At 42.1% G+C, this 12,606-nt stretch overlaps 1 protein-coding gene and 1 long non-coding RNA gene across 4 annotated transcripts in view; both read right to left on the bottom strand.

Moving 5' to 3' along the window:
* Nucleotides 1-12,606, bottom strand: part of LOC109872214 (beta-1,4-galactosyltransferase 2-like) — a 128,767-nt gene that overhangs the window by 8,222 nt on the left and 107,939 nt on the right. The window contains exon 5 of the mRNA XM_031807211.1: nucleotides 8,318-8,440. Within this exon, the coding sequence (XP_031663071.1) occupies nucleotides 8,318-8,440 (123 nt within the window). The remainder of the gene's footprint in view (nucleotides 1-8,317; nucleotides 8,441-12,606) is intronic.
* LOC109872215 (uncharacterized) lies at nucleotides 1,472-6,084 on the bottom strand. Of its 3 annotated transcripts, none has more exons than XR_004205855.1 (3): nucleotides 6,017-6,084; nucleotides 3,416-3,493; nucleotides 1,472-1,947 (listed from the first exon to the last, which is right to left on the bottom strand). It is a non-coding gene; the product is annotated as an uncharacterized LOC109872215 (long non-coding RNA). The 3 variants fall into 3 exon arrangements; XR_002252420.2 differs by having other exon boundaries at nucleotides 5,975-6,076; XR_004205854.1 differs by lacking the exon at nucleotides 3,416-3,493 and having other exon boundaries at nucleotides 5,975-6,076.

The raw sequence follows: 12,606 nt of genomic DNA on the forward strand, positions 1-12,606 counted from the left end.
CGACAAAAATGGGTTAAAGCAAGGCACTGACTGTAGACAACCAGTACAAACTAAAGCCTATTCTAGAATTAGAGGGAGGAAAATAAGAAATGACTGTATATTCCTTTACGCAGTGATATGGAACCTTGTGTGTGTTTGGATGTTTACAATGTTAGGTTCCCAAGATGGGATGAAATGGTTTTATTTCTCTCTGTAATGCTCTGATTCATGCTGGATCTCCTGTGTTATTGGTGCAGCCAACCTTGATATTACAGTTTGTATCTGTGGGCATCGCTCTTACTGACTGACAAACAACCAGCAAAACACATTGCTTCTGCATCCTGCCATCAAAGCCTCATTAGAACATATGAGAAGAAAATGCCAAGCGAGTCAAAAAAACATTTTTGAATACAAATTCAGTAGAACATATTGAAAGAAACTGACTCTGACTCTTCCCATTAAGTGTCTCTTAGCGTTCCTGAAGGGACCAGCCAAAGCAGCCTTGCTAACTGTCTTGGAAAACAAAGGCATTTGTTTGAGTAAAATGCTGCTTCCAGCTGCTTGAACAATCGGGTCATTATAATCTCCCCATTTGGCTCTTTATCTGTGTGGAACCCCTGGAGACAACAATCGGTCATGTGAGCATCCCGCTGCTCCAGCTTAAGCGATAGGCTAGCTGCTGCTTCCGTCTCTGGACCTTCCTCTTCCTTCCTAGTACATGACGGAGATCGATAACATAAACAGTGTCTGTCTGTTTCCGTGTGCTAGGGCTTGCGGGTTTTTTCTTCCATTAACACCAACGAGGAGGCCTGGTAATGCAGAGAGTTGATTTGAAATAATCTCCTTGTGTATTCCTGACCCAGAAACAACATCACTAAGGATTAATTGAGGGAAATATTGGAGGAAAAAAACATCTTGCATCCCAAATGGCACCCTATTCCAAATATAGTGCACACATTTTGACCAGGACTCACATTGCTCTGGTCAAAAGTAGTGCACTCTGTAGGGAATAGAGTGACACTTGGGATGCAACCTACTACTACTATTTGTAACCAGAATAGGTATGTATACTTTACCTCACTCATTTAGAGCTTGGTAAAAGCTACTAGAACTAAATAGTCATCTGGGTCTGTGTCAAGTTCTGTACACCTACATGACTACCATCCACTTCAGGCCAGTTACATACTAGCTGGAAACTGAACTCTTCAGTGACTTCTTTGGCTTCAAGGCATTCTGCAGTGTTAACTGTGGTTTCAAGGTATCAGGTGGAAAAAGCTCCAACCAACTGCAGTGATTTCAAGGATATAAGAGGGCAGGTAGAGGGATGGGCACAGAGCTCAGTCTCAGCTCTATCTCTCAATCAATGGTTAGCCTCGCCTGGGTAATCCATGTGTGAGTTAATCAATACTATGGCACTTAGTTTGTACTGTAAGCTGAAGATATTGGGCCCAAAGGACTACCCTAGAGTTAAATTAAGACAAGTGTCTGGATGTACATTCAAAATCATTTATTTCACTCGATTCTTTCTTACAAAAGAACATTTACAGACATCAGCAGGAGGTTAGGCATACATCCTTTTTGACCATTTCTTTACTTTAGGACAAGTTGAGGAGAAAGAAATCTGACACGTTCCGGGAACATCCTTCACCAGAAACCCTGATTGATTGTAAGATGTGATTGTAGGATGTCGTGTCCATGACCTGAGATGTACTGTATGAGACAACATGGCTGTCTGACAGGTTTCTTTGTCATCATTTACTGTTCTGTTTGGTCATACGCCATGGGACTCCACGTGGTGCTGCCACGCCCTTCCATCCATTAGCCTGACTTCTTTCCTCCATGTTTTAACATCCTGCTGTCTCAGCCCAGCGAGCACACAAAATTGGCTCAATCGTATTGAACAGCATTGTGTGCCAAGGATCTGTGGGCGCTTTCATTCCGAACCAGATTCCTTGAACTCCATCAAACCTTTTGAAACCAATCAGAGGGGGAATGATGAAGAGTGAGTATTGAGCGATATAATATAATAATATAATCAAAAGCATTTCTGAAAGAAAATAGAGAGGGAAAAAAAACAGTCTTTGACCTTGCACAACAAAACTCTGAAAACACTGAAGATTATTTTCAGATGTGATGTTCATTCCTCTCAGGCACAATGAGATAAAATGATCGTTGTTGAAGAGTAAGATATCTGTTGTCCTAGATTTACATTGCCCTTGGTAACAAAGTAGTATTCAGGCTCAGAGAAAGGAGGAGAAACAGAAGTGTGATTACATTGTCAGTTTTGTGTATGGTTGACAGTGGAGGCTGCTGAGGGGAGGACAGCTCATAATAATGGCTGGAATGGAGTGTAAGGGATGGAATAGAGCGAGTAGAATGGTATTGAAAACATGAAAACCATGTGCTTGATACTATTCCCTTCACTCCCTTCCGCCCCATTATTATAAGCTGTCCTCCCCTCAGCAGCCTCCACTGCTGCAAAATGGTTGCTCTCTCGCAATATATACAGTACATACATTGCAATGCTTGTCCCTTCGTTGACTTCCTTACTATTCTCACATTGCCACTGATATCATTCACTCTCTATGTAGCTGTTAAATATTACAACAAACAATTAACAAGAAATCATTGTTTTCCTGAGGCCCAGTGGTAGTATTGATATGACTGTCTGGACAGCTAATATGGCCTCGCGTGCCCTTCTGATTGGATTAATTTTTTCATTTCTCAACAGTCTTTCTTAATTGCATTAGACTCTTGGAGTCGAGGGGAATTGGAATCTGCGGCATCCCCTCATTTCACTCTGTCAGAGCCGAAATGAGAGGGGTGCTGCTGAGAAAGAAGCCAGTGGGGAGAGACGAGGAGATGAGAGGAGCGAAGTTGAAATCGCTCATGTTGGATTGAGAGTGTGTTTGCACTGTCTGTGATGGTCTTGCTGACTGCGGCGGTTCTATCTCTCTGCTGCCTGCCAACTCTCTGTCCACTCCCTCCTGTCTCACTCTAATTAGAAATAGCCACACGAGGGCAATAGAGAAATGAGAGTCCTGCCAGGGCTGGCATTTTTCTCCTCTATCTCCCTCCCTCTTTTACAGACAGACCAAATGTAGACTTGATAGTCTGCCCGTGTTTAACATAGAAAATATCACAATTTGAAATAGGCTATGACTTGGGATTGTATATTTCTTGAGTAATCTTCCTTGAAATTGTCTCCCCTCTATCTGTCTGTTGGCATCAGTATCAGCTAGGTGTATATTTAGGTCAGGGAGAGCCTGTCTGTCTGTCACCAGAGACAGTCAGTCACCTAGCTTAGTAGTAGAAGTAAATATGAGGGAACTAACTGTCCCTCCAGGGCCTTGTGTTTCACTGCACAGATGCTGACAGTCAAGGAGTTGCCCATCCAAGACACTGGATGGATCTGCTACTCTTCAGTTGTACGTACATGCCCAAGAGGGGTGACAAAGACAGAGCTTTTTAAGTTTCCTTCCATTCTGGTTGCTGGTCTCAGGATGAATGGGCTCTAAGGGAAGCAGGGAAAACAGTGTCATCTATCTGTTTCCCTACTACTGCCAACATCACCTCAAGGTATTTCTGTCTACCCTCCCATCCTTCACTCAATGAAACTGTATAGTGAGGACCTTCAACAAAGTTCAAGGTAGCCCATCAAAAAAGGCTTGAAAATCACCACTTTTTTCCTCTTTAGCTGTTTATTTGGGTGGGGGGTAAATCAACCCAGACATATTTATGAAGAGGTACGATTGTTAAAAAGGGGTCATCGTTGTTGGAGAAGATGGCACTGTCTGTAACGCGAGTTATTCCCTCCAAGCAAATCAGAAGGGATTTTCCCCAGCAGGTTCTGACAGCATGGCACAGAACCAAAAACACTACAATAAATGAGGAACTCCGCACAATATTTTGTTGTCCTGCTTGTAACCTTAAATCAATTATGCTGTTCACACAAGGTAGTGTGTGCACTACCGCACCTCAGCACTAATAGTGCTATACTACCACTGTAGTTACAGTATAGCCTATGCAAATAACCAAGATATGATGTTAAAAAACATCAAATGCAAATATCACAAAATACACTTTGAACTCTTAACATATTCTAGAGCAGAGTGCATCATGATTCATGAAAAAAAAAAAAATCCTGTTTAGTCTCCATTCCTTACTGCTCTAAGGAGAGATTCTTGGTGACTGTCCTCTTCTGAACTACAGTGTGTCAACACACTACTCCCCTTAATCACTCTAATCCCAGTAAACCTCCCTCTCATTGCTGGAAGATCTGTTGTGTTACATCACAATGTGTGTGAGGCATCAGCTATTATTACCATCTGGGATTGTGTGGCCAGTCTGCCAGTGCTAGGCCTGCTGAACCCACTGAATCGTACAGTCATTAAAGGAAGCACTCTCTCGCTCTTTCTCTCTCCACAAGTCATAGGTTAGCCTACATAGAGGATGTGATTTTAACACTAGAAAAGCCTGGCCTCGAGCCATCCCGTTCTGAGCCAATGACCAGTCATTTGGACTGCAACATTCTAACAGTCTAATAAATACATGTATGTTATCAGAAAAAAATTATTTATGAAGGTCCTGGTGAACATTAGAATACGAAGAAAAAAACATATTTAAAAGAACACAACAGCATTTTCATTAGTTTATGTTACTGTAGGCCATGGAACATTAACTAGATTCAGCGGCGGGCCGATTTTTTCTTGAGGGGGCTGGTCGGGGGGCCTGAACATAATCACAAATCATTTCTACACTGCAAATTGACCGCAAAAAGCCCAAACAGATATAATATTTGACTAAAACATAACCACAATTCAAGTGTTAAATCCATCACAAAGAAACTACTATAATTTTGTCAGATCTTAGGAAACAAAAGAACAGAATAGCATATTTGAAGTTGTATTATGTTACTGGTCTTTGAGTAGTAGCCTGAGCTATATGCTGCTGCAAGCTCACGTGTGGAGTGCACCCAACAGTGTTTTGGAAACATCAGAATCTGATCTTTCTCTCCAAGGTCATTATAGTTTATTTTTTGAATACTCATTTTTATTTCTCTTCGATTTTATTTGGAATTTAGTTTAGTTTCAATTAGTTTACATACTTGATTTGCTAGTTGTTATTTAGATTCAGTTGTATAAAAATATTTATAATTCGTTTTAATATGATTTAGTTTTAGTCTTAGCGACAGAATTCATGAGTGGGCCAGGCTAGAAGCCGTTTTTGTTGCATAGTTGTCGGTGTGTTTGTTATGTCAATTCTTGCAACAGTAGTAATACGGTGATGGGTCAGGTCATAGGTTAAGTTATGTTTAAAGTGGCAATCTGCAGTTGCTACATTCATTTTTGGACGTATAAATTAATTATATGTACCCATTGATTCTTGAAGAATATAACTTAGAAATGCTTCATGAGCGTAGCTCATGTGTCGTTCCCCATCAGAACCCAAAATATAAGCTTATTTTACTCCAATGTTTGTAAAAAACTAAATAAACGGACACTGTAAAGCCTCAAAACATGGGGCTCTACTCCATCTGTATCGCTGAAGCATTACAGATGGTACGATAGAAATGTAAAGGTAACTTCCGATTGAGTCGACATCCGCAGCGTTTACCGTATATTCAGTCTACCAACATTGCCTTTACATTTCAATCTGCGACGCTGAACTTCCGCGATATGGATTGAATACAGCCCATGGTTAAATATTTTTTTATATGGTTCGTCCTTGCAACAATACTTCTGTCTATAATTTATTAGAGTGGTTACAAGTCAGTTAAGAACAAATTCTTATTTACAATGATTGCTGATTGGCCCTTTGAATTATAAACTCATTCTCAATGTGGCTTGGATTTCAAAGGAATAGCGCTGACTCTGGTGCAATAAATATGATGGAAGGAAACCCTATCTCGCCCATGTTTACACCAATCCAATGCTTTTTCACCTCAGTAGTACATGTAAGAAGACTCAAGTTAGCTACCTAGCCGATACTTTACCTGTTAGCTAGTGATAGTAATGTAGACTCGTATATTCCATACCTTGGAGCATCGTAAGCTAGGCAAATAAACCATCTGTCTCGAGAAACTAATAGTGATGCATAAACTAGCCCTATTTGTAACATCGCCATCTCCTGGTAGTATTTACTCACCAGATTCAGTAGCTTGAAAAAAAAGAAGCTTTAAAACCCCATTACATTTTCGCCCAAATTATTTTATTTTACTTGACTAAATACATTTTTTTGTAATTAGTTTCTGTTTTAGCTTCAGTTTACTATAATAACCTTGTTTCTCACTTTCTAGAAATAAAATGTCTTACCTGCTTGTGACTGTAGGGGGATTTTAAATGGTCACTTTTTGACGCTCCGTTTCCCTGCCTCTGTGCAATTCCAAGCTGCACTGGACCAAATCTTCAATTTGATAATATTGTCATCCATCAGACTACTGTCAATTCCATCTTGTCTTTAGGCTAATTCTATTGTTATACTGTATGTGCGAAATTAGTTTCAATATGGTTAAGATGTAGTTTTGATGGGCCATCAGCTAACTGCCGGTGAACGAGGGGCAGGGGGACACACGTCCTCTTAAAACTGCTTTAAATACAAATTCTGTCCGTGATATTGAAATTCTAACAACATTAAATAGACTCATTAAGGAAAAGTCAAGGGTGGAGGGGGCATGATTTTTCGATTTTAAATTCAAACACAATCAAAATGACTGCCTCTGTGCTTCTAGTGTTAGAGGGAAGAGTGCTGTCACTGACATCCCTTCACTCCGGCACCCATGGACCTCCGATCAACAGACTGTGGGCACGGCCGCATAGTACTGAACAGGGACATGGACTCCTGCGAGCTGTGATTGTGTTGGCTGGCCACAATTTGGGCGAAGATGCCGTGTTTTGTTGCAGCGAACCCAGGGGAAGGAGCCAGTGGAACAAGAGAAAGAGAGACACTAGCAACAGACCCCATCACTCACACATCACCATCTCCCTGGGTGCCTGGGGAAGAGACCTTCACCACCACCCCAGTCACAGACCCGTTTGAGGCTGCATCCCAAATGGCACCCTATTCCCTATATAGTGCACTACTTTTGACCAGAGCCCCATGTGCCCTGGTCAAAAGTAATGCACAACGTGTATAGGGAATAGGTTGCCATTTGGGACACAGCTGGAGTGTACCCACTGCTGCACGCTAGCCTAACACCAGGCTTCACCATCAGTCCCTGCCTGGCCATGACACCCAGTGTATATTCAGGGGCATTTCAAATTGCTCTATATAAAACGGCTTTAAAACAAGTGAGCCTTGAAAAGGTTCTGGATTTCAATGAAAGACAAGCTTCATGCTCTTTTTATATGCTTATTTTGGTGTCTACAACGTTGACTTCAGCCTTCACACTCATGTATTGGGTGCAGCATGGGTCAGGATAATATCCCAGCGCATTTCACATCATCTACTGGAAGAAATTGGTCTGTTGAAGGAAGCATCTCTGGGGAAATCTTAATGGATCAACTCTACTGCAGCTACTATCAAGCTGTGAAAGATTTTACTCCCCCAACATCCTCCCTCCAATCATGTCTTCTCTTCAGATGCGAGGGCTCGGGGCAGACACACACAAAGAAAGATTCCTTTTATCGCATAACGCACATCCTGCCAGACTCTATCTGTGATGCAGTAATCACCCGTATACCGTCCCACATCCCACGGAAAGGGGCCAATTCCAAACACTCTATTTACCTATTTTGTGTTTTGTGTTATCACAACAGAGTTGGGTTCGTAGATGGAATGGTGGAAGTCACATATCTCGCGAGCTAGAGAGAAGATGATAGATGACATGAAAGAGCGATCTATTCTCCTCTAAAACAAGTGTCAGTAAAATGAGAAACTGTTGCTCTATTGTTTGACAAAAACGTGCACTATGAAACCGGGACCGTCTGCAAGCAGCACTGAGAGATAACGTGGTCGGGATGAACAATGACTTTCTGTCTTGACATTCAAGAAAAAAATCGACTTCAATGATAAAGTCAAATGACAGGCCAAGCATACATTCTGCGTTTAACAAGACATGTAGCTGTGCCCACTTCACTCTTGTAATATATAATCGGTGCCTTTAAAATGTTATCAGCATTAAATAATTCAAAGCTTCTAAAGTACAGGCACTTTGTAGCAATGACTAATACTGGCGCAATGACCTTGGTAGTGTAGTTTTTCTGCCTTATATACAAACTACTGAATCAGCTACATGTATAATCGAAATGTCAACTAAAATGACTGCATTCATTTTCTGGTATGGTGCTGGGATTGATGGGAGTTTTTATAAATGTATTTTTCTGCCCTGCAGTCTTACCTGTTATAGATGTCGTCATCTTCTCCTCCCCAGCCCCAGTACTCGTTGGGGAAGCCATTGATCTTGAGAAACTGTTTTTTGCTCAGCCCGGAAACCCCGCCAAAGTACCCCGCATAAGGAAGCCTGCAAGAGAAAAGAACTGTCAAAGAATTGAGGCAGTTGTCAGTTTTGAATTTCACGACAGATCCTGGCATTTCAAAACAACAAGCCTGTCAAATATGGATACTCTACTGTATTGCATTCAAGACAAGTGAAAATTAGAACAAGACATGTATTCGTGCATTTCATGTGCATAGTGTAACAATGGAACAGTATAAACAAAATACAAGTATATTAACAATGTATTGCTTCTACAGCTAGCTCAGATAGCTTTTTTTAAGAAGTAGGGAACAATCGCATGATGTGAAGCACTCTAGTTTACGCACATGACTTAAAGCTAACAATATATTGGGAAAGGGAGAAATAGACTCAATTCCCTATGGGCCCTGGTCAAAAGTAGTGCACTCTATAAGGAATAGGGTTCCATTTGGGACACACAGCCCTTCTACAGAGCCCTTCTACAGAGCCCCACTGTAATGTTCCAGTACAGTGCTGAAGGTTAGCAGTGGCATGTCGGGTCCCTGAAGTCTGCCTCAGGCCAGTGGTGATTGGTGTGCGACAGGCAGCTTCATGTTTAAAGACGACAAGCACAACACTAATGAGGCCATCTGCTTTAGCAGCAGCCTTCACACATACAGTGTGGAGAGAGAATCCTTCTGTGTGTGTGTGTGTGTGTGTGTGTGTGTGTGTGTGTGTGTGTGTGTGTGTGTGTGTGTGTGTGTGTGCATGTACACTACCATTCAAAAGTTTGGGCTCACTTAGAAATGCCCTTGTTTTTTAAAGAAAATCCCATTTTTGTCCATTTAAAATAACATAAAATGCATCATAAATACAGTGTAGACATTGTTAATGTTGTAAATGACTATTGTAGCTGGAAACAGCTGATTTTTAATGGAATATCTACATAGGCGTACAGAGGCCCATTATCAGCAACCATCACTCCTGTGTTCCAATGGCACGTTGTGTTAGCTAATCCAAGTTTATCATTTTAAAAGGCTAACTGATCATTAGAAAACCCTTTTGCAATTATGTTAACACAGCTGAAAACTGTTGTATTGATTAAAGAAGCAATACAACTGGCCTTCTTTAGACTAGTTGAGTATCTGGAGCATCAGCATTTGTGGGTTTGATTACAGGCTCAAAATGGCCAGAAACAAAGACTTTTGTCTGAAACTCGTCAGTCAATTCTTGTTCTGAGAAATGAAGGCTATTCCATGTGAGAAATGTCCAAGAAACTGAAGATCTGGTACAATGCTATGTACTACTCCCTTCACAGAACAGCGCAAACTGGATCTAACCAGAATAGAAAGAGGAGTGGGAGGCCCCATTGCACAACTGGGTACATTAGAGTGTCTAGTTTGAGAAACAGACACCTCACAAGAGGCTATATACAGGGGGTATTGGTACCGAGTTAATGTGCGGGAGTACAGGTTAGTTGTGGTAATCTATACATGTAGGTAGGGGTAAAGTGACTATGCATAGATAATAAACAGCGAGAAGCAGCAGTATAAAAACAAGGGCTGGGGGGGTCGATGCAAATAGTCTGGGTAGCCATTTGATTAATTGTTCAGCAGTCTTATGGCTTGGGGGTAGAAGCTGTTAGGGAGCCTTCTGGACCTAGACTTGATGCTTCGGTACCGCTCGCTGTGCAGTAGCAGAGAGAACAGTCTATGACTTGGGTGACTGGAGTCTTTGACAATCTCTGTAGCACCTTACGTCCGGATGCCGACCAGATGACATACCAGGCGGTGATGCAACTGGTCAGAATGCTCTCAATGGTGCAGCTGTAAAACTTTTTGAGGATCTGGGCAGGTCGCAGCTGGGTTTCCCTTTGTAGTTTGTAACATTTTGCAAGCCCTGCCACATCCGACGAGCATCAGAGCCGGTGTAGTAGGATTCAATCTTAGTCTTGTATTGATGCTTTGCCTCTGATGGTTTGTCTGAGGGCATAGCAGGATTTCTTATAAGTGTCCGGATTAGTGTTCCGCTCCTTGAAAGCGGCAGCTCTAGCCTTTAGCTCAGTGCAGATGTTACCTGTAATCTATGGCTTCTGGTTGGGGTATGTACGCGCGGTCACTGTGGGGACGACATCGTCAATGCACTTATTGATGAAGCCGGTGACTGAGGTGGTGTACTCCTCAAAGTCATTGAATGAATCCCAGAACATATTCCAATCTGTGCTAGCAAAACAGTCCTGTAGCATAGCATCTGCGTCATCTGACCACTTACGTATTGAGCGAGTCACAGGTACTTCCTGCTCTAGTTTTTGCTTGTAGGCAGGAATCAGGAGGATATAATTATGGTCAGATTTTCCAAATAGAGTACGAGGGAGAGCTTTGTATGAGTCTCTGTGTGTGGAGTATAGGTGGTCTATTGTTTTTTTCCCTCTGGTTGTACATGTGACATGCTGGTAGAAATTAGGTATCTGGAAATGTGCATGTACACTGTTGCCCATCTACTGTTGCTAGCCCCAAATCTGCTTCACTGATTTCTGCTCTCATAAAAGCCTGGGTTTTCTGAACGTTAACACTAGAAGCTTATTACCTAAAATGGATTAATTGAACGTGTGGGTTCACATCCCCAATCCAGATGTGTTGGTCATTACTAAGACGTGGTTAAGGAACAGTGTTTTGAATACTGATGTTAACCTTTCTGGTTATAACTTTTTTCGTCAAGACAGATCTTCCAAAGGTGGGGGAGTGGCAATCTTTACCAAGGATCACCTTCAGTGTTCTATTGTCTCCATCAAGTCTGTCCCCAAACACTTTTATTTGCTGGTTTTAAGCATTACACTTTCAAATAGCTCTTTGTTGACTGTTGCTTGGTGCTATTGTCCTTCATCAGTACCGGCCTGTACCCTACCTGCCCTAAGCTCTCTCCTGGCCCCTTAGACTAAGTCTGAATTTGTCCTGCTAGGTGACCTAACCTAGGACATGCTTTAACCACCGGGACATGCTTAAAGTCCTAAAGCAATGGGGCTCCCTAAATCTTTCTCAGATTATTATCAATCCCACATTGTATGACTCCAAACACCCAGAAAATACTACTCTCCGCGATGTTATCCTCACAAATAATCCTGACAGGTATCAGTCTGGTATTTCCTGTAATGACCTTAGTGATCACTGTTTTACAGCCTGTGTTCGTATTGGCAGCTCAGTGAAACGGCCTGTCCTGATTTGTCATAGATGCTTGGTAAAAAAAAATGAATGAGCAAGCCTTCCATCACAAAATGGCCTCTGTAAAATAATATAGAATCAGTTTGATACCCTCTGTCGAAGACGCTTTGACCTTTTTTGATATTTTCAGTGGTATTGTTATAACCCCAAGAAGTTCTGGTTAAAATGATTAAAGACCTGGAGAATAAACCCTCCACAGCTACCCATGTCCCTTAATGTTGATGATGTGGTTGTTACTGAAAAGAACCACATGGCTGAGCTCTATAATCACCACTTCATTAAGTCAGGATTCCTATTTGACTCAACCAAACCTCCTTGCGCATCCAACATTTACTCATCTCCCACCCCTTCTAGTGCGACTAGCCCTGATGCTCCTCCCTCTTTCCCCCTGCTACAAAGTTTCTCTCTGCAGGTGGTCACTGAGTCCGAGGTGCTAAAGGAGCTCCTTAAACTTGACCCCCAAAAAACATCTGGGTCAGATGGTTTAGACCCTTTCTTCTTAAAGGTTGCTACCCCTATCATCGCCAAGCCTATTACTGACCTTTTTAACCTGTCTCTCCTCTCTGGGCTCCCATTGCTTGGAAGGCAGCCACGGATCGTCATAAGCCTATTTCTATTTTGCCCTGTTTATCAAAAGTGTTGGGAAAACTTGTCAATAATCAACTGACTGGCTTTCTTGATGTCCATAGTATTCTCTCGGCTGTGCAATCTGGTTTCCGCTCAGATTATGGATGTGTCACTGCAACCTTGAAGGTCCTCAATGATGTCACCATTGCCCTTGATTCTAAGCAATGTTGTGCTGCTATTTCTATTGACTTGGCAAAGCTTTTGATATGGTAGACCATTCCATTCTTGTGGGCCGGCTAATGAGTATTGGTGTCTCTGAGGGGTCTTTGGCCTGGTTTGCTCACTACCTATTTCAAAGAGTGCAGTGTATAAAGTCAGAAAATCTGCTGTCTCAGCCACGGCCTGTCACCAAGGCGTTACCCCAAGGCTCGATCCTAGGCCCCACGC

The sequence above is a fragment of the Oncorhynchus kisutch genome, linkage group LG27 (genome assembly GCF_002021735.2).
Source record: "Oncorhynchus kisutch isolate 150728-3 linkage group LG27, Okis_V2, whole genome shotgun sequence".
Lineage (NCBI taxonomy): Eukaryota > Metazoa > Chordata > Actinopteri > Salmoniformes > Salmonidae > Oncorhynchus > Oncorhynchus kisutch.